Here is a 21,565-nt window from a genome sequence, read left to right as displayed (position 1 = left end):
TACTTCAACAAAATTTTATTATTTCCACAATCTTGATTAGCATTCAACAATCTTTATGGTAAGCTCTTACTTTATTAATAAGATTTCTATTTACACATTATATAAATGTTGTCTTTCTCTCTAAAAGGATTTGTGGTATCATTCAATATGTGGAAGAAAACCAAGCTTCAAGCCTATGAATTCAAACTTAATTTGAATCAAAATCAAGCAAACCAAACCACAAAATGTGGAATTTCATTGGATCAAAGTCCATTAAAATGCTAATAGACTTAAATCACAATCTTCATTCATTGATCTTGTTCATGTGATTATGTTTGTGTAGAAAATTTGATTTGTGATCTCCATTGCATTTGTTTAGGGGAAACTAAATAGGAAAGTGCTAAGAACCCAATGAATGAAAACATAGCACACATGAAATCATTGCAATTAGGACTAAAGGCATTAAACAACATTTATCTAATTTAAAAAACAAGCAATGGATTAACAAGGTAATAAAAGGTCTGCAAAATGTAAACTTACGTAGAATAACTAAAAACTAATAGAGAAACAATGCATTACCAAGTTGAGGCCCTACCCAACTGGTTTGTGCGCTTCTTAAGGAAAAAAAAATCAGACTACAAAGCAATTGTGCTCAGCTAGATAACTATCTATACATTTGGTATTATTGGAATCTAGTACAAAAGATTACAATAAAATCAAAAGTTTAGTTTTCTCTGCATGCTAATGATGATCTCTGTGACAATGACTATCTTAATAACCCCTTTTTGATGAATGAGCATGTATATACAAAGAAATAATGAATAAATCATAATTAATTTTTCCAAATTGAAAATTGTTCTAATCTTTGAATAATAAAATATATCATATTTATTACATTTTAAGTCGATACTGATGGAAGAGATAATCATCACGATCTGATCGAAAATGATTGTTCTTATTAAATCAAGTACAAAAGTTTGGAGTTGTCTATAATGCGACTTTTTGGAGATTCCGGTGACTGAATCCGGTGGAAGAAATTGAGGTTAAATCTTGATTTGTTGCAGTTAAAATGGTTTTTTAACTGCATATTTGGATTCAGCACCCTGAAAAACCCGAAGGACACTTTGATTGTGCAGAAACTAGCTATCAAACTTGCGATTCCAATAAATTGCTACCGGATTTTGACCGGAAAAACCCACCGAAAAGTCTTCCAAAAAGTCGCATTATAGACAACTGCCAAAAGTTTACAATATCACAAGTGTAATCCTATGTAATAATGACCATCACTATGATATTCCCTATCATTACTGCACCCACCCCGTAATGAATGAGCATGTGTTCATACTACGGAAAAATGAACAGATCAAAAATCGATTTTTCTAAATCGAGAAATTTTCGAATAATAAATAGATAATATTTATAGGTTAGATTTAAGATTTTTGTTTTTTAGATTAATTATATTGATGAAATTCGATGGATATTTCGAACCAATTAATATGGTCCTATGGTCCATTTTGATAAGAAAGATAATAACTATCTAATTACAAATAATTGTTCTTATTATTAATATCTAAAAATAAATCGAATTTAATAATTTCTTAACTGAGCACTCACATGGCATTGGTTGAGTGGATGTTATTGTGATTATGGAAAACTCATCTTTGAAGAAACTCACAAATCTCCCAAATCACACATTTTCTAGAAAATCCGCTGGCTAGTCACCTAGATGGGTTTATTCCACACAAAACCCATGTTTGGGAATCTTTATCCAGAAATCACATGTGAATATTGCTTTTCATTCCCACTTGGCATAACTTGACCGAGACATTTATTTTGACTGGGACTTGTTTACTTTTGACTTGGGCACGATCTCGATAATGTGAATCCATATGGACGCATTTATCCACAAAACCCATGTGCATAAATTTATTCTATAATGGCGCTAATATCTCGATCATGGAGGTGTTAGGAACGGTGTAAATCATCGTTAGTAAAGGCCAGAATAATCCTCTTTAATTCATTAAAAATAAACGAAACACGTTATTATTAATCACTTATTTTCGTGAAGATTTATAATAGGAATATTTAGCGAACTTGAGGTAACCAGAATGAATTGAATTACAAAATAAATAATAAAAGAGTTTTTAAATTTTAAATTAAAAAAAAAAATTTAAAAATTAAAATTTAAAAACTCTTTTATTATTTAAATTTAAATATTAATAATTATAAGTAGAGATAAGGATTTAATTTTTATTAAATATTTACAAAATATTTTTACTATAATTAGGATAGAGGGTCGATACTTATCTTAAAGACAATTTTTTTTTTTTTTTTTTTGACTATGAAAATTGTGGGCTGTTGGTAAAAAAAATTATCTTACAAAAGGTGACTTCAACAATTTTAGATTTAGAATAATCTACAACCCAGAAAAAGCATATCACAATCTTTAAAACAATAAGTAAACATTATTGCTAAGAAAATATTAAAAAAGATTTAAAAGATTAAATTATAAAATCATTGCTAAAAAAAATTTAAAAAATAAAAATTTATTTCATAGTCATAAATCCACACATATTTTTACCTAATTAAAACATGAAAATTACATAGGACATACTTTCTTCTAGGACATACTTTCTTCTCATAAATAGTGAATAACTCTTTCCCACTAAATAACCAAATAACTTGTAAGTAGGGAATAACTCTTTCCCACCAAATGAAAAAGGAAAAAACAGATTTCCAGCAAATAAGGATAATGTCTTAATTATACCTTTATACTTAAATTCACACAATTACCACATAAATGATATTAAATTTGATAAAAGGTAAATAAATCATACAACCAAAACTAGTATTAATTCCTTAATGCCAGTCATATAATGTCTTAACTTCTCCCAATATTTACTTTCAACTCAACATAGTTTAAGATTCTATCTGGGTGAAAATAGATTATAGGTCACACCACCTAAAATGTCCAAAAATATTTAAGTATCAAGTTATATCTTGCACCTACACATAAGATAGTTTACATATTGATAATGATCTTTAAAAGAGTGATAACTCAAAAGATCTTTAAGCTCTCGGCTTTAGGTGACAACTAAAAATATCTTTAAGCTCTCCACTTGAAACTTACATTATGCTCCATAGTTATACCAACAAATACTCACCAAACACTAATTTCAAATACTACAAAAGCCCCCATTTAAATTTATTCATTACGATTCATGAATTTCTCAACTATTTCATTATTCACTTAATTGATATTTTCTATGAAGACTTCTCCAGCAAAATCTTCACACTAAAGCATGAACATTCCAAGCATAACCCACATGAAAATAAAATTGCATATATAAATTTATATGTGATCCTTTACCAAAGCCAAGATTCAACCATTCACACCTGAGATCAAAGTCTAGCTTAGTATAGTTATAAAACACTAAACAACAATACCATTTTATTAAAAAATATAAGTTTATACATTTATTTGTTTACTCAGGCTTATTCGAAACTGAAAAAAGAAAACCACTCTTCACCAAATTATAAATTCAACTACGCTACATCTTTCTTACGCTTAACCACCTTCAAACTACATTTAATGCTTTAATGGGAAACTTCTCTTAAAAAACTACATAAATATGAATGCCACTCTCCTTCAAACATAGAGAATTGAGATTATACTCTTGTCTCACCTCCCTTCTCTCTGCGCTCTCTACTTACCCATGCACAATCTCTCTCACTCCTATTTTTGTCTACCAACTTTTCCAAAATTCTTTCTTTCACTACTTACTACTCTCGTCTTCTCTTCTCTCTATGTACCACCACACTAATAGCGTGAGAATTTCTTGGGGTTCCTCGGGATGTCTGGCTAATCGAAAATCTCTAGAATGGGCATGTGGTCCATACTCATAGAGTAGCCTAGTACCACTCCCACTCCATCCCATATGCGGCAAGAGCTATTTCCATGACTATTGATCCATTAATGCCCCCTTACATTACTGTCATTCCGTGGGCATAGACAGTAGTACAAGCACGCTGACACACCTAAATATTTCTGGCCAAGCACTTTTCGATAAAACCATACCATGGATAACGGCCATGTACAATACATAAAACCATACCATGCTATGCTATGCATTTGGACGCGCATCTGAGATGTGACGAGCTGAGCATACATGTTACTCCATGTTAACCAAACAATTCAAATTCAAATTCGATATTTGAACGGGTGAACCCGCCCTGCCCAAATTCAAAATTTGAACATCGATAATTGCTATATCTCGCATTTCAAGTAGTTTGGCATCATGGTTCAGGGCGAGCACGAGACATATATCCGGAATTCCTTCCTGGGACCGCGCATCACCGCCGGCGGAAGCCCCGATGAGAAGAAATTTAGCGGCATGGGCATAAGCCTCATGGGCAACGAATGGATCATAACTCGCACAATGGGCAACATCAGCATCAACATCGTCATCGCCACCATCATCCTAGAAATCAGTCTTTCTCATCTGCCTTGCTTGATGCAATTTGTAACTCAACTGAAGACGAGGAAGGAATTATGGTGCACAATGTTGAGGGAGGAAAAATGGCCCACATGATCCGGATTTAAATAAGAATGCAACAAATTACAGAGATAACCATAAACACAAAGATGCATCGGAAATAATACTTCATTTCATTAATGTAAAATGATGAGATATGCTTACAAACAGAAAATGGAAATAAACAGCTAGGGCGATGGTAGCTTATCTCTGAGAAGAGATGTGGTGGCTACATGCCTTTGAACTGTGTTACAATGAGGCTCGAAGGCCTATTTATTGTTGAGAAACAATGGAAAACCCTTAACATTCCAAAACCTAACCCTAGAAGATGAAATGCCAAATTGTGGGCCCCATTTGGGTAAATTGGTACATCAATTTCCCGGGGTCGTAACTTTGGCATACGATCTTTGTTTGACGCATACAATAGCTCGTTAGAAAGATATATCCAAGCACTACCACTCATGGATTGATGTTCCCCCCATATTTCCCAAAACATGTCGTTTAGGGCCTCAAAATAGCTCCGGAAGTTCAGGACCCAAAAAAATGCTAAAAATAGTAAACTGTGCTACAATTTAGGAAACTGAAAAACACTGAAAGAGACAGTTGTGGGGGTCCAAATGGGATAGGTGGGTGGCCACCAAAATCCACCTTGATCATTCCTCCCCCATTAGGAAGCAATGGTCCCCATTGCATTGAGTTCCTCCCTGAGATGAAGAAGCTTCTGCTGAGCTGGGTCTCTAGTGAGCTGTTCTGCAATCTCTGATGTGTCCAGAAATGGTGGGAAGCATGGTCGACGATGGTCCACATTGAACACTCAGTGCAAGCGAAGGAATGGAGGAATGTTGTGCTTCAAAGCATTGTTTCCCATAGCCTTGGTATTGGAGTAAGGACCATGTCGGAGTGGTTTGAGTTTCTGATAGTTCTGGTAAGGCGTTCTCTTTGCAGATGTAACCAAACTTTGTCGCCCACCTGAAACTTGTGTGGTACCCCTGTGGGTGAGGAGAAGTTTTTCCTGTGTTCTATCATGACCATATCCCTTTGCTGCTGCTGCTGCGTGGAGGAACCCTTTGCGGGGGTCATGGATGTAGCAACAATCTTCCCCTTACTTTGGGAGCGAACCAGACAGAAAATAAATTTCCTAGTCTGTGAGATGAACTTGCTGCCTTTCTTAGCAGTGATCAAAGAGGTGGCAGTAGGTGGGGCTACCTCCGGTATCCTGTATAATGAATCACCCAAAGAAATAATGACAGTGCAAGGCCTTGACTCATACACAGCATGTCGCCTCCACAAGTATGGCTGGCCTAGTAATACATCACAAACATCCAGAGGTGTAACATAACACAATACCTCGTTTGTGAAGGGCTTGATGTTGTAGGGAAGGCAGCACTGCTGGAGATCTTTGAGATCTCGTCCGTCATGAAGCCACTTGATACTATACGGCTGTGGGTGTGGTGTAGTCGATAGGCCCAACAACTTCACAACCTCTGTTGAAACGAGGTTCTTTTGGCTACCACTGTCGACAATGAATTGTAGCGGCAAAGCCTTCACCCACATCTATGAGTGGAAAAGTCGCTCCCCCTCCTCTGGGTCTTCGGGCTCATTCTTCTGGATCTTGGCGGTGGCAAAAATGGCACTGGGATCTACATCAATGATTTGCGTCCCTTTGTCATTCCCCTTGTTAGGTTCTAGCTCAGGGTTGGAACTTGCATCTGATTCGGAAGCCTTCAACTTGGCCACCAGCGACTGCTTGGTCTGACACTCACTTGTGTTATGAGTGGGACTCTTGTGGAACTCACACCACTTTCTTGTGTCCTTCTTCGGCTTTGTGGTGTTGTTATTTTCTTGCGGCTTCAACGGGTTGTCTTGGGTCACCCCACCTTGGCTTTGACCTTTGGGCTTCAGATTTGTAGATCCAAAGTCTCATTTCTTCTGTTTGAACTTTTGCTCGATTTTGAAAACATATCAGTACACTGTGCCGAGCTAGGAGATGTTCAGGAACTCCATCTCTTCCTAGATGTATCTATGTAGGCAGCTGCGGTATTTGAGTACTATATGCAGATCAGAATCTTTGATACCCAACTGTGTGTGAAGGGTATGAAAAATGTTTGTGAACTCTGGCACATCTTGGTCCCTTCCCTGCCGCAGTGTGGTCCACTTTATGTATTTGTCCTCGTAGCTTTTGAAAGGGTAGTACTGCTCCTTGATGGCATCTCGGAATGAATCCCAAGTGGGTGCAGCTGAAAATAGTGAGCCTTTGCTTTCATTCTTCTGCTCGTAGTAGGTTTCCCACCAGTCCTTGATGTGGGGGGTTGCTTTGACAAGAACAAAAACAATATTTCCCCAACTCGAAAATTCATGAACAGAAAAATAACCCTCTAGCAGATTTAACCATTTGTCTACGACATCTGCATCTATTTGACCCTCGAATATGGGGATTTCAAAATTAACATATACCTTAAATGGTGTGGCATTTCCAAAGTAGCTGTTGGAAGCTAATGCGTCACCTCTGGGCAGCCGCTGAAGGATCTGCGCAAAGCTATACATCATCGCGTTCCTTTGCCGCTCGAGGGCTTCTTCGAGTAAGATTTTGATAGGATCTCCTGCCCCCTCATCTTTCTTCTCATCCGCCATGGGAGGCCGTCGAGATTTGCGAGGCTGGTCTTGCAAAGGTTCGACCGATTCAAGCCCTAACTCCTTATATCCCGACCTCGTTGGGGACATGCAAAGGAAAACAGAGAAAATGCAGACCGCTCTGATACCACTAATTCGGATTTAAATAAGAACGTAACAAATTACAGAGATAACCATAAACACAAAGATGCAGTGGAAATAATACTTCATTTCATTAATGTAAAATGCTGAGATATGCTTACAAACAGAAAATGGAAATAAACAGCTAGGGCGTTGGTAGCTTATCTCTGAGAAGAGATGTGGTGGCTACATGCCTCTGAACTGTATTGCAATGAGGCTCGAAGGCCTATTTATTGTTGAGAAACAATGGAAAACCCTTAACATTCCAAAACCTAACCCTAGAAGATGAAACGCCAAATTGTGGGCCCCGTTTGGGTAAATTGGTATATCAATTTCCCGAGGTCGTAACTTTGGCATACGATCTTCGTTTGAAACGTACAATAGCTCATTAGAAAGATCTATCCGAGAGCTACCACTTTGGAAAGGGAAACATTGGTCCATCGACCCATGTTGGCCCCAAATTTCCCAAAAAACATCGTTTAGGGCCTCAAAATGGCTTTGGAAGTTCGGGACCTGAAAAACTATTAAAATTAGTAAATTGTGCTATAATTTAGGAAACTGAAAAAACTAAAAGAGATAGTTGTGGGGGTCCAAATGGGATAGGTGGGTGGCCAGCAACATCCACCTGGATCACCACAAAAAGAGTAGCAATCGACAAGATAGAAGAAATATGGAGGCTGAGAATTATACAGTCTTGAAGAATTCCAGTTATAAACGTGTTGTCGAAATGGAAAGCCAATGGGACGAGGGTTCATGGCTGAATAGGGAAAAATTTATGCGTCAAAGATCTGGCAAGATGGATGTTTTTGATGCTGAAAAAATGAAGTTGAGGCTGCATATTGCAAGCACAGAGAAGTTTATCCGTGCTATCAGTCTAATATGTTATCTGTAGCACTGTGTTTTGATGATTATACAATTGATTCCACCAACAGCTGCCCATATTTCTCTTCAGATACAGAATCTCTTTGCAAACAAACTTCATCTATTGCTACTGCTAAAATAGAAAGGAATTTACATCATGTGGGTTTTGAAGACAGAGCAGGGAAATGGGCTGTTGGTGGAAAATGCACTCGAGCTTTACATGGAAAATCATCTGTTAGAGATGGGGATTTTCGTTCTACGGAGCATCCTTTCATCCTTGTAGATTATCAGGCTAATTTAAAGTCAAACTCTCAAGCTCGGAAGGATTCCAAGAAGCCCAAGAAGTCAACATTTCCAGGCAGTAAGCTTGCAAATTTTCTCAATTCGCTGTTTATGGCTGGCAGTACCAAGAAATTGAAGCTTTCATTATTTTCGTCTATAAGTGACTCCAATTCATATGATTCTTCTGAGAAAAAACCCACCTCTGTTGACTCATCTTCTTCTTCAGTACAATCTAGGCCATGTTTGAGTAAAACATCCAGAGGATCGAAGAACAGTAGTGGGATGAGTCAAAGATCTGTGACTTTCTATCCAACAAGTGGAACTTTGGATGAGGACTCTAACCCCTCTGGGGACAAGTATCTCCATAAGCCGAATCCTGTTAATAATCTACATACATATCCATCTACAGATGCCTACAAGCTTTCACTGCTCAGCAAAGAATTGCAATTTCATATTCTTGAGGAGGACTGGCATGTAGCAGCAGCAAAGGACATAATTACTAAGTATCAGAAAGCAAGGAGCATTATGGAAGTTGTGGTAATTAAGGGTCTTGACAAACAAGACGAAGAGGAGGAAGATGATGACGATGTCAGTTGTTCAAGTTCTGACCTGTTTGAGCTGGAGAATTTGGCAGAAATCGACATGAACATGAGCGTGTACCAAAAAGAGCTTCCTGTTTATGAGACTACTCATTTGGAGACCAATAAAGCCATTGCAAGGGGATTGATTGTTTGATGAAGCAATAGTGCTCTGTAATCCCTAATACAATAATCTTGACATTGGTAACACAGTGTCTGGTAAAGTTGCAGGTTCTATGAAAATTTCAAATTTGTAGAAACTCGCATGCATAAATTGCGTAAGCTTTGGTAAATAGAGGTTTTTAGTGACAACCATCGATTATACTCTGCACCCATTATGTATGATATGAATAAACAACATCTGCTTGTTGTTACTGGATGCCATTGAGCCATCTTAGCTCATGGAACTTGCCATAATCTTATGGCTGGTCTGAGGGCAGGTTGCTTATTTGTAAACTGACAGCTGGTCTAGGGCAGGTTGCTCAGGATCTAATTTCTAAGCTGACAGCTGGTCTGAGGGCAGGTTGCTTATTTCTAAGCAGACACTAAAAGTGTCTGACAGGTGACCGTGAGTTTGGCACAAGTAGACTCAGCCATTGTGGTTGTGTAATGCCATACAAGCAATATGAGTTTGGCACAGGTAGACTCAGCCATTGTGGTTGTGTAATGCCATACAAGCAATATATATGCGTGTAGTGCAGATACAGATATACAATGCTTCCTGTTCAGATATTCCACACTGTATATCTCTGCTTATATAGTCAAATAATCGTTATATAGCTGGGTGCATATTGTTAGCAGGGTTGTCAAGGTTTTAGCATGACCATCTCTGGTCGAGACAGAAAACATAACTGGAAATCCAAGAAATAAAAAGAGCAATGATGTGCATCGTACCACTATATATATATATATATATATATATATATATATATATATATATATATATATAATTATTTATGCTCTTATTATTCATTCTATTTCCCAAATGTCCTTCACAATAATCATCCATAGAATTTGCAATATAGAAAGTGAATACATTCTTATAAATCCCTGGACATCTTATTATTTTTGCAACCACCAAAAATTTACTAATAAATAGCAAGATTGTTGATAAATGAGAGGTTTGAAAACATTAGAACTACTTTTACATTTTAAAATGTAACAAAAAAGGGTTAAAAAATGCTAGGTAAACTATTCCAGAAATCATTAATGGTATGAATGCAAAAGCAAAAGACATTATAGAAACATTATATAAGTCACTATAAACATGGAAACGTTAAAACAAGAAATTAATGCACAAATAAATGTAAACTCTTTAGGGTTTTTTATACCATTTGTTTTTTCATTATCATTATCAGTTGTAGTTTGATGAGCCCGTAGAGTGGTGACATAGAGTCATTTTTTTTTATCAGTTGATTGTATTCTAATTTTTTATTATTTTTATATTTTTCAAAGTAGTTTTTTCTTGGTTTGTTTTTCTACATCATTAAATGTATAATTACGATTATTCAAGATTACTACAAAGTTATCAAAGTCGATCTATTTGAAAGATATTTTTTTTCATTTGGAAAGAGGATGTGCAAAGGTTCTTCTTACACCTCTTCTTTATTAGTTTGTGATAGTTTTAATTCTCATTGCTAGGCCATATTCCAAATTTCTGTAGTAGGGATTTTCTTTGGAGGGATCCCTTCTAATGGGGCCATGATTTCATGATTTTCCTTGATTAGTTGAGGGGTTAACTTAGCCAAGAGGTTCTAACTTCTCGTTGTAATCAACAAAGCATTAAATAGTTTTCTTAAGAAAGTTTTCTTCTTGATCCTATTTGTCATTTGATTTTGCTGGACTCCATAAATCTAGAAAGACATTGACACTATTCTTTATTTCCCCCATCACCATTTTCCCTTTTTCCATAAAAACCTAAAATATCTATAAAAAAAATTCACTGAGGCTACCATTAACATGACACTCTTTTAACTAAGCCTTCCTTTAACACCACCTTTTGCTCTTTTAACTAAGCTTCCCTTGAGTCAAAGGAGAGCTAATCTAAAGTTCTAAAGTGAGAGAACAAAAGTTGTTGTGGTGACAATGGGTGATATTCCTAAAAGGTTTATATCATATTATGCATTATGTTATGGGGCTTTTTCATGCATGTACAATTTGAGAGATAACAAACCTCTTAGAAAAGCTTATATTTTTATTAAGTTTAACAACATGAAAATTAACTCAATTAACATACAAAAATAACATGAATCATAGAAAATGATTTATAATATTGTTAAACTTAATTATATAAAATGAATATCTATATCATTAATAACTTGGAAAAAATATGTAATGTTGTTAATTTTTAATAACATTAACAAAAACCAATATTGCTAGATCTAATAACATGGAAATAATGCATATAGTAAGTGTTAAAACTTCAAGTCCATAATATGGACTTTTCAAAATTTCAAGTGTTCAAATTAAGTAGGAAATCATAAATGATGCATAATTAAAAATTTTATTAAATTTATGAAATATTATGTAGAACAAACATATTTAGGCAAAAAAGGTCTAAGGTTAGTTGTAATATATCATGGTCAAGACCAAAAAAGATGTATTAAGGGAATTAAGTGAAGCTTGCAAAATCTCAGTGCATTATCGTGCATGTATTTATATGGTATGACTTTGGATGTTAAGATAATTATTTTGTTATGAAGATAAATGTTACGATAATTAAGACATTGAAATTATTGAAGTCAATCTTTATGATCCCAGGTCAAAGCTAACCACTAGATATTAAGAAAGAAACATATTTATCTTTGAGCACGTTATACAAAAGTCAACAACATAAGTGCCCTCATACAAGATGATTAAAATGTGTCCCAATAAATGAACATTGAATTGCCTATATTTATTAAAAATGACAAGCCATGCATAAGCCTTCACAAAAATATGAGTTTGAGAAGAACTACTAACCAAGTATATGTATTTTTCTTAAGCATCACTCTGGCATTAAGATAGATGGATATAATTATCTATTTACAAGTTTAGGGTGCATAACACTAATAAATTAGAAATTGTTAATATTTGTGGAAGATGAGGAGACAAGGAGACAAATCTAATTGATGTTGCAAAACTAACAAAATTTTAGTTATATAACGAACATGCACAATATATGAAAACTTCCCTTGTGGTTGATCACTCATTCATTTGATCATGAATTAATTAACTGATCACATAAGCTATGGATTACTATGTAAACTTGTATTAGAACTCTAACAAAGATACATTTCTATGCTTATGAATCAATTATATGAATTAAACTTAATTTATATTGAATAAATAAATAATTATTTCATGGTAGGACAGGAGAATGTCAGGCAGGTTGGATCAAGTTGTGTAACATGTATGAGGTTGAGAAATTATGAGTGTATATTGTAGCAGTTTCAGATTGTTATGGACATTGAATGAGATTGTTTTGGAGTCATTGTCATTGGTAATGTGTATCCTTGTAATAACCTGCCTTTGAGCTTTCAAGGATCTTGATTGCATAGTATCAGAGATTGCATGGCTTTCTAGGACTTGAATGAAAAGTGGATTAATCATTCCAAGAGATTTAACAGATAGTTATGAGGTGTCCATGGAAGTTTAATCATCAATGTTTCTGAATGGATGATTCTCTAAATGCTAGGTATATGTATCTTTTATCACTTTTATATGAAGACAAGGATTTTAGGAGAATGAGCATGGCTTATCGATATTAGTATATTATGAGTCTTCCACATTTCTAGGTTGTATGTATTGTTAGAGATTGGGGGTTGAATAACAGACATAGGCTGGCACCCCTTTTGGTCATGTGTCTAGTGCTAGGATGAGTCATCTCACACATCTCTCTGGAATGCTCCTATCCCCGGTACCAGAGATCTTACATATATTTTTACTACTTCTCATTGCACTTTACATCCTCTATTTGATTATGGTACTACATTGGTGGAAACCGCACAGGAGGCCTGATGTTTTCCTGGAAAGGCATTCATAATATTTTAATAACTGAGGCGATATTGTATCTGGGGTTGAATAGGACCAGACTAAAATTTTATATCTTTGGAAGAAACGGATTGCATATTTTTATATCTCGCGTTCATTTAAAGACTTAAGTATCATATGCTGTGATAGAAGGTGGAGGTGCTTGGGATGTTTGTGATCTTTCTATTGTTAAATTTTCTCTCGATTACATTCTAAGCCATGTTTGTATTTGCAGTTTCCACTGGAACTTCCTTTCTCGGGTTTTTGATGGTTTGTTCTACTTCTTGTTTACATTTCTTTCTAGTCTTTGTTTGCGTGGGGGATTTGTATCTCGAGGGGTACTCTCCTTGTTTTATGAATTATGCACATTACTACTTAGGGTTTGCTGCACCACTGGTACTCGGTGTCTCTGGTGTGGTGAAATTATGTGGCGGTGCTTTCCTGATGATTTTTATTTCTCGGTGGTAATTGAAATCTTTCTGATGCCTGGAGTTCTCTATGATCGTTGGATCATTCTTTCTGATTATGTAAATGAGTGATTTGACTCCACTACAACTTGGGGGTGGTGGAGATGCAGGTGCCCATCGAGGGTCCTTCCTTTTGGCGGTGATCCTAGTTATCATATTCTTCCGATCTGCGTTGGTTGGGATTTTTGATCTGGCAGATCCTTCAAGTTGTGTGTATGTCCATTTCCGTTTATAACATTCTATATTCTTTAACTATCCCTCATTCCACCCGGTCTATTTCCGGAAAGTGACGACTTTCTTCTCCGGTCTATTTCTCTTGGTGGGGATTTTGTGCATTTATTTCTGGCATGCACCATTTTCTGTGGACATTTGGTTGGCCTGTCTCGGACAGAGGACTCTGATCCCTTTGTAGAAAACCATGTAGATTCACAAGCTCATGCAATGTACTAAAGCATAGGACAAGAATCTACTTCTCATTTCAACCAGCGGAAGGCAATGGATCGATGAAAATAATATGAACAAGAAGAAGATAAATCAATGACACATAACACAAGATGTATCTGGGGAAATCCACTGCTCAAAACCCCGCTATATGTATTGCATATATCAGAAATATGAGTGAAGATACAAATCTTGTTCTCACTAGAACAATTCCGCACAAGTATGCTCAACTCTCTCAGCTCACAAGCTAGCTAGCTAATTCTGCAGCTCTCCAAGCCCCTAATCTCTTGCGTAACTCATAGGATGAATAACACGCATTTAAAGGGAATTAATGCTTCCAAAACTACGCAATCCAAACATAAGTTATTCTTTGATTGCATGCATGATATTTACAACTCAGTAAATCACACAATTGATAGTACATTGTCCCTGCACTCTAGTCTCAACTAGGTCTTTCTCAAAATCGACATGCATGAGTTTCTGATGAGGGAATCTTCAGTTAACTAGAGTGACACTTGTGGATGCACTAGTGCACCAACGAACTGTTAAATCTCTATTAGTTCCACAAATAGTTTGGAACTAATTTCACTGAACATAACTCAGTAAACTAAGTGATCTAATTTCCAACTCAATTTAAACACATACTTGACCCCTAAAACTTAGGGAGAACATATACATGACTACAAAAATACTTACAACTCGAAATTCCTAAGCTAATTAAGTTAATTAATCTTAATTAACTATTTACAAGTTGATATGAGAATAGAATTCGATTTTCATTCTCAGTTTAATTCAAGGACAAATTAAACTGGAATTTCTTGTTGCCATTTCTCAACACTCCCTCTCAACAAGAAAGGGATTATCAGCTACCCCGATCTTGCCTCTGTGAAACTCAAATTTACATCTTGAAAATGCCTTTATCAAAATGTCAGCATCTTGGTCCTCTGTGGGAATGTACTTTGACAACATAATCCGCCTCAATACACAATCTCTGAGATGATGATATCGAATATCAATATGCTTGGACCGATCATGAAAAATTTGATTTTTAGAGAGTTTGATACAACTCTGATTATTGCAGTAAACCACAGTTGGATCCATCTGCTGACCAAATAAACCAACCAAGATCTTCCTCATCCAGATGGTCTCACATGCTGCCTGACTCGCAACCATGTACTCTGCCTCTTCCGAACTAAGTGCAACCGATCTTAGTTTCCTGCTGTACCAAGAAACTGCTGCTGGCCCAATACTCAAGATCCCTCCTGATGTGCTCTTCTGCTCAGATGGAGTCCTTGCCCAATCTACATCAATGAAGCCTTGAAGCTTCACTCCCTTTGCCCATTTGTACCATAATCCATACTGAGAAGTGCCCCTTAGGTATCTCATCACATGCTTTGCCACATTCCAATACATCCTGGTAGGCCTAACCATCACTTGACTAAGCTAGTTAACTACATAGCACATATCCGGTCATGTGTTCACCAAGTACATGAGTGAACCCACAAGCTTCCTGTAAATAGTAGCTTCCACTACTTCCCCTGAAGTAGCATCCTCCTTCCTCCAGTTACTTGCTAGAGGAGTCTCCATGGGTTTCCTGCTCTCCATGCGGAATCTCCTGAGTATCTCATTGGCATACTTTCCCTGAGACACAAAAAACTCCCCATCTTCCTACCATACTTCCATGCCAAGAAAGTAATGCATGAGCCCCATGTCCTTCATCTCAAACTCTCTTCCAAGGTCCTGCTTGCAAGACTTGATCAACTGATCATCACCTGTCAGTAAGAGATCATCAACATAAAGTACAATGATCAACAATTTACCTTCCACCAATATGTGGTACAGGTTCGCATCTGCTTCACTCTTCGTGAATCCCAACCTGATGAAGTAGCTATCTATCCTGGTGTACCAAGCATGGGGTGCTTGCTTCAGCCCATAAAATGCTCTCTTGAGCCGACACACATGCGACTCACAATTAAAGGTCTCAAAACCTTCAAGCTGCACTATGTACATCTCTTCCTCAATCATGCCATTAAGGAAGGTTGTCTTCACATCCATCTGATTTGTCTTCAAATCCATCTGTGTTGATAGTGCCAATATAGATCTCATTGATGAGTACCTTGCACCAAGAGCAAAGGTCTCATCATAGTCAATCCCCTCTATCTGTGAAAAGCAATAGGCCACAAGTATAGCCTTATGCTTCTCCACACTACCATCTGCAACTTACTTTACCATGTAAATCCAACGGGAACTCACCACTGACTTGTCCTCTAGTCTCAGGCCCATATCCCAACCACTGTTACGAACTATGGAGTCATACTCCTCCACCATGGCATCAACCCAAACTGGCTGCTGGATTACTTCCTTAAAGGAAGATGGATTTGTCACAACACATTCACCCATAAGAGCCATGTATCCAGTGTACCCCTAAGGTGACCTCCTCTGCCTGCACTGAGAAGTGGGTGCTTCCACATTTTCTCCCGCATCATCCAACAATCTATCAGCCTCTCTGTTGCACTTTCTTCACTCTCTAGAAGATCTACTTGAGTGGATGTATCCATTCCCAGATCCTTTGCATGTGGTTGCTCCACATCAATCTGAGGCTTCTCAATCTTAGGAGCTAAAATCTCCTCATCCGCATGTAGCTCAAGCTCACTCTCAAGGGAAACTCTCATGACCTTCTCTTCATCAAGTCTTACGTCCCTGCGAACCACTGTTATCCTGCTGGTCAAAAAGTACACCCAATAGTTGTGAGGTGTATCAATGTACCCCATAAATATCCCTGGAAGATATGTGCATATAGAAAAGTTTCACATATAAAGAAGATATGTGCATATCTTACAGAAGATATGTGCATATCTTCCGTATATGCACAATTTTTATATATGAAAAATTTCCATATATGGAAGTTGCACATGTACAGTAGATGCACATACATAAAAGATGTACTATATATGAAAGATATTCACATATAAGAAAAATACGCATATATGGAAGATATACGAATATCTTCCATATATGCACAATTTTTTTATATGGAAGTTGTGCATATACGGTAGATGCACATATATAAAAGACGTGTATATATGGAATATATGAACATATAAGAAATTTACGCAAATATGGAATATATGTGCATAAATGAAATTTTCACATATACGGTAGATGCACATATACAAAAGATGGACATATACAAAAAATTTGTGCATATATTGTGTATATACACAATTTCTGTATATGGAATTTGCGTATATACTATAGATACACATACATGAAAGACATTCATATACGGAAGATATGCACATATGCACAATTTTCATATATGTGCAATTTCTGTATATGGAATTTGTGCATATATGATGAAAATACATAAACAACGTGCATATACAAAAAATATGCACATATAAAAAAGTTAGGGATGTACTAAAAATATGCGCATATCTTTTGTATATGCACAATTTCCGTATATGCGCAATTTTTGTATATGAAAATTGTGCATATACGGAAATTGTGCATATATGGAAGATATGTGCATATCTTCCATATATATATAACTTTCTTATATGTGCACATTTCCGTATACGTGTAATTTCTGTATATGGAAGTTGCGCATATACTGTAGATTCACATATATAAGAGATATGCATATACATAAGATATACACATATAAGAAAGTTACGCATATACGGAAGATATGTGCATATACGGAAATTGCGCATATACAAAAGTTATATATACTAAAGTTTCACATACATGGAGGTTATGTGTATATATGGAAGTTGCACATATACCTGGAAAATATGTGCATATAAAAAAATTTCGCATATACAAAATTTCACATATACAAAAGATATGCACATATCTTCTGTATATGCACAATTTCTGTATATGAAAAATTTCCATATATGGAAGTTGCACATGTATGGTAGATACACATACATAAAAGATGTACATATATAGAAGATATGCATATATAAGAAAGTTACGCATATACGTAAGATATGCACATATCTTTTCTATATGCACAATTTTCATATATGCACAATTTTTGTATACAGAAGTTGCGTATATACGGTAGATGGACATATATAAAAGACATGCATACACGGTGGATATGCACATATAAGAAATTTACGCATATATGGAAGATATGCGCATATACAGAAGTTGCGCATATACGGTAGATGCATATATAAAAAAGATGCACATATATGAAATGTATGCACATATATTGCGTGTATATACAATTTTCGTATATGCACAATTTCTGTATATAGAATTTGCACATATACGAAATTTATGTATATACAAAAGAGATGCACATATCTTCTGTATATGCACAATTTTCATATATGCACAATTTTTGTATATGGAATTTACGCATATACGATGCAGATACATAAACAACGTGCATATACGAAAGATATACACATATAAGAAAGTTACGAATATACTAAAGATATGCACATATCTTCCGTATATGCACAATTTTCATGTGTAATTTTTTAAATGAAATTTGTGCATATACGATGCAGATGCATAAAAGACGTGTATATATGAAATATATGCACATATAAGAAAGTGACAAATATATAGAAGATATGCACATATCTTCCCTATATGCACAATTTTCGTATATGCACAAAAATGCAGTCTCTATATAGGCGCAACATCTGTATATACACATTTTCTATATGTACGTAACTTCTGTATATACGGAACTTTTGTATATACACATCTTCTATATATGCGCAATTTTTGTATATGAAATTTGCATATATATGGTAGATGCAGATATATAAAAGACGTGCATATACGGAAGATATGCACATATAAGAAAGTTACGTATATAAAGAAAATATGCATATCTTTCGTATATGCACAATTTTCATATATGCGCAATTTATGTATATGGAATTTGCGCATATTCAAAATTTATCTATAAACGAAAGATATGCACATATCTTCCGTATATGCACAATTTCCGTATATACGCAATTTCTGTATATGAAATTTGTGCATATATGATGAAGATACATAAACGACGTGCATATACGAAAGATATGCACATATAAGAAAGTTAGGGATATACCGAAGATATGCACATATCTTCCGTATATGCACAGTTTCCATATATGCGCAATTTCTGTAAATGAAAATTGTGCATATACGGAAGATATACACATATAAGAAAGTTATGCATATACGGAAGATATGTGCATATACGGAAGTTGCACATATACAAAAGTTATATATACTAAAGTTTTACATACATGGGGTTATGTGTATACACAAAAGTTGCACACATATTTGGAAGATATGTGCATATAGAAAACTTTCGCATATAGAAAAGATATGTGCATATCTTCCATATATGCACAATTTCTGCATATGAAAAATTTCCATATATGAAAGTTGCACATGTACGGTAAATGCATATACATAAAAGATGTACATATATGGAAGATATACATATATAAGAAAGTTACACATATATGGAAGATATGCACATATCTTCTGTATATGCACAATTTTCATACATACGCAACTTTTGTATACGGAAGTTGCGTATATATGGTAGATGCACATGTATAAAAGACGTGCACACCTTACAGATATACACATATAAGAAATTTACGCATATAAAAAAGCTATGCGCATATATGGAAGTTGTGTATATACGGTAGATTCACATATACAAAAGATGCACATATACGAAAGACATGTGCATATATGCAATATATGCACATGTCTTTCGTATATGTGCAATTACTGTATATAGAATTTGCGCATATAAGAAATTTATGTATATATGGAAGAAATATGCATATCTTCTGTATATGCACAATTTCCATATATGCACAATTTTTGTATATGGAATTTATGTATATACAATGGAGATACATAAACGACGTGCATATACGGAAGATATGCACACATAAGAAAGTTACGGATATACCGAAGATATGCTCATATCTCCTGTATATGCACAATTTCCATACATGCACAATTTCTGTATATAGAATTTACGCATATACGATGCAGATGCATAAAGGACGTGTATATACGGAAGATATGCACATATAAGAAAGTGACAGATATATAGAAGATATGTGCATATCTTTCGTGCTTCCGTATATGCACAATTTTCATATATGCACAAAAATAGAGTCTCTATATAGGCACAATCTCTGTATATACACATCTTCTATATATACACAACTTTCATATATACATAACCTTTGTATATACACATTTTCTATATATGCGCATTTTGTGTATATAGAATTTGCGTATATACGGTAGATGCATATACATAAAAGACGTGCATATACAAAAGATATGTACATATAAGAAAGTTATGTATATACGGAAGATATGCACATATCTTCCTTATATTCACAATTTTTATATATGTGCAATTTCTATATATGAAATTTGCGCATATATGAAATTTATGTATAAATGGAAGATATGCTCATTTATATATCTCCATCGTATATGCGCAAATTCCAAATACAGAAATTGCGCATGTACGGAATATATGTGCATATCTTTCGTACATGCGCAATTTCTGTATATGGAATTTACACATATACGATGAAGATATATAAATAATGTGTATATATAGAAGATATGCATATATAAGAAAGTTAGGGATATATCGAAGATATGCGCATATCTTTCGTATTTGCATAATTTCCGTATATGCGCAATTTCTATATATGAAAATTGTGCATATAGAGAAATTATGCATATACGGAAGATATGTATATATCTTCCATATATAAATAACTTTCTTATATGTGCACATTTCCATATACGTACAATTTCTGTATGTGGAAGTTGCGCATACACTGTACATTCATATATATAAAAGACATGCATATACGAAAAATATAGACATATAACAAAGTTACACATATACGGAAGATATGTGCATATACGAAAGTTGCGTATATACAAAAGATGCACATATATAAAAGTTATATATACTAAAGTTTCACATACATGGAGGTTATGTGTATATATGGAAGTTGCATACATATCTGGAAGATATGTGCATATAGGAAAATTTCGCATATACAAAAGATATGCATATATCTTCCGTATATGCACAATTTCTGTATATAAAAAATTTCTTTATATGGAAGTTGCACATGTATATTAGATGCACATACATAAAAGATGTACATATATGGAAGATATGCATATATAAGAAAGTTCGCATATATGGAAGATATGGACATATCTTTCGTATATGCACAATTTTTGTATACGGAAGTTGCGTATATACGGTAGATGCACATATATAAAAGATGTGCATACACAGTAGATATGCACATATAAGAAATTTACGCATATACAGAAAATATGCGCATATACGGAAGTTGCGCATATGCGGTAGATGCACATATACAAAAAATGCACATATATGAAATATATGCGCATATATTGCGTATATGCACAATTTTCATATATGCGCAATTTCTGTATATGGAATTTGCACATATACAAAATTTATGTATATATGGAAGAGATGCGCATATCTTCCATATATGCAAAATTTCCATATATGCACAATTTTTGTATATGGAATTTGCGCATATACGATACAGATACATAAACAATGTGTATATACGGAAGATATGCACATATAAGA

General features: G+C 35.1%; 1 protein-coding gene across 1 annotated transcript; it reads left to right on the top strand.

The window, feature by feature from the left end:
* Nucleotides 1-7,935: 7,935 nt before the first annotated feature.
* LOC149176987 (protein BIG GRAIN 1-like B) lies at nucleotides 7,936-9,162 on the top strand. Its single transcript, XM_089421628.1, has 2 exons — nucleotides 7,936-8,128; nucleotides 8,218-9,162. The coding sequence occupies exons 1-2, from the start codon at nucleotides 7,936-7,938 to the stop codon at nucleotides 9,141-9,143; spliced, it is 1,119 nt and encodes a 372-aa protein (XP_089277754.1). The 3' UTR covers nucleotides 9,144-9,162.
* Nucleotides 9,163-21,565: the final 12,403 nt, after the last annotated feature.

Source organism: Pinus tabuliformis, chromosome 4_1, assembly GCF_031772625.1.
Source record: "Pinus tabuliformis cultivar Carrire ecotype Pingquan chromosome 4_1, CPIR1, whole genome shotgun sequence".
Lineage (NCBI taxonomy): Eukaryota > Viridiplantae > Streptophyta > Pinopsida > Pinales > Pinaceae > Pinus > Pinus tabuliformis.
The sequence above is the reverse complement of the archived record's forward strand: the minus strand, read 5'-3'. Positions and strand labels throughout refer to the sequence as shown.

Bases quoted from the DNA above. Each gene is read 5' to 3' on its own strand.
- LOC149176987 (XM_089421628.1), top strand. From the start codon at position 7,936: ATGGAGGCTGAGAATTATACAGTCTTGAAGAATTCCAGTTATAAACGT. The intron at 8,129-8,217 runs GTGCTATCAGTC...ATTTCTCTTCAG, and splicing joins AAGCACAGAGAAGTTTATCC to ATACAGAATCTCTTTGCAAA.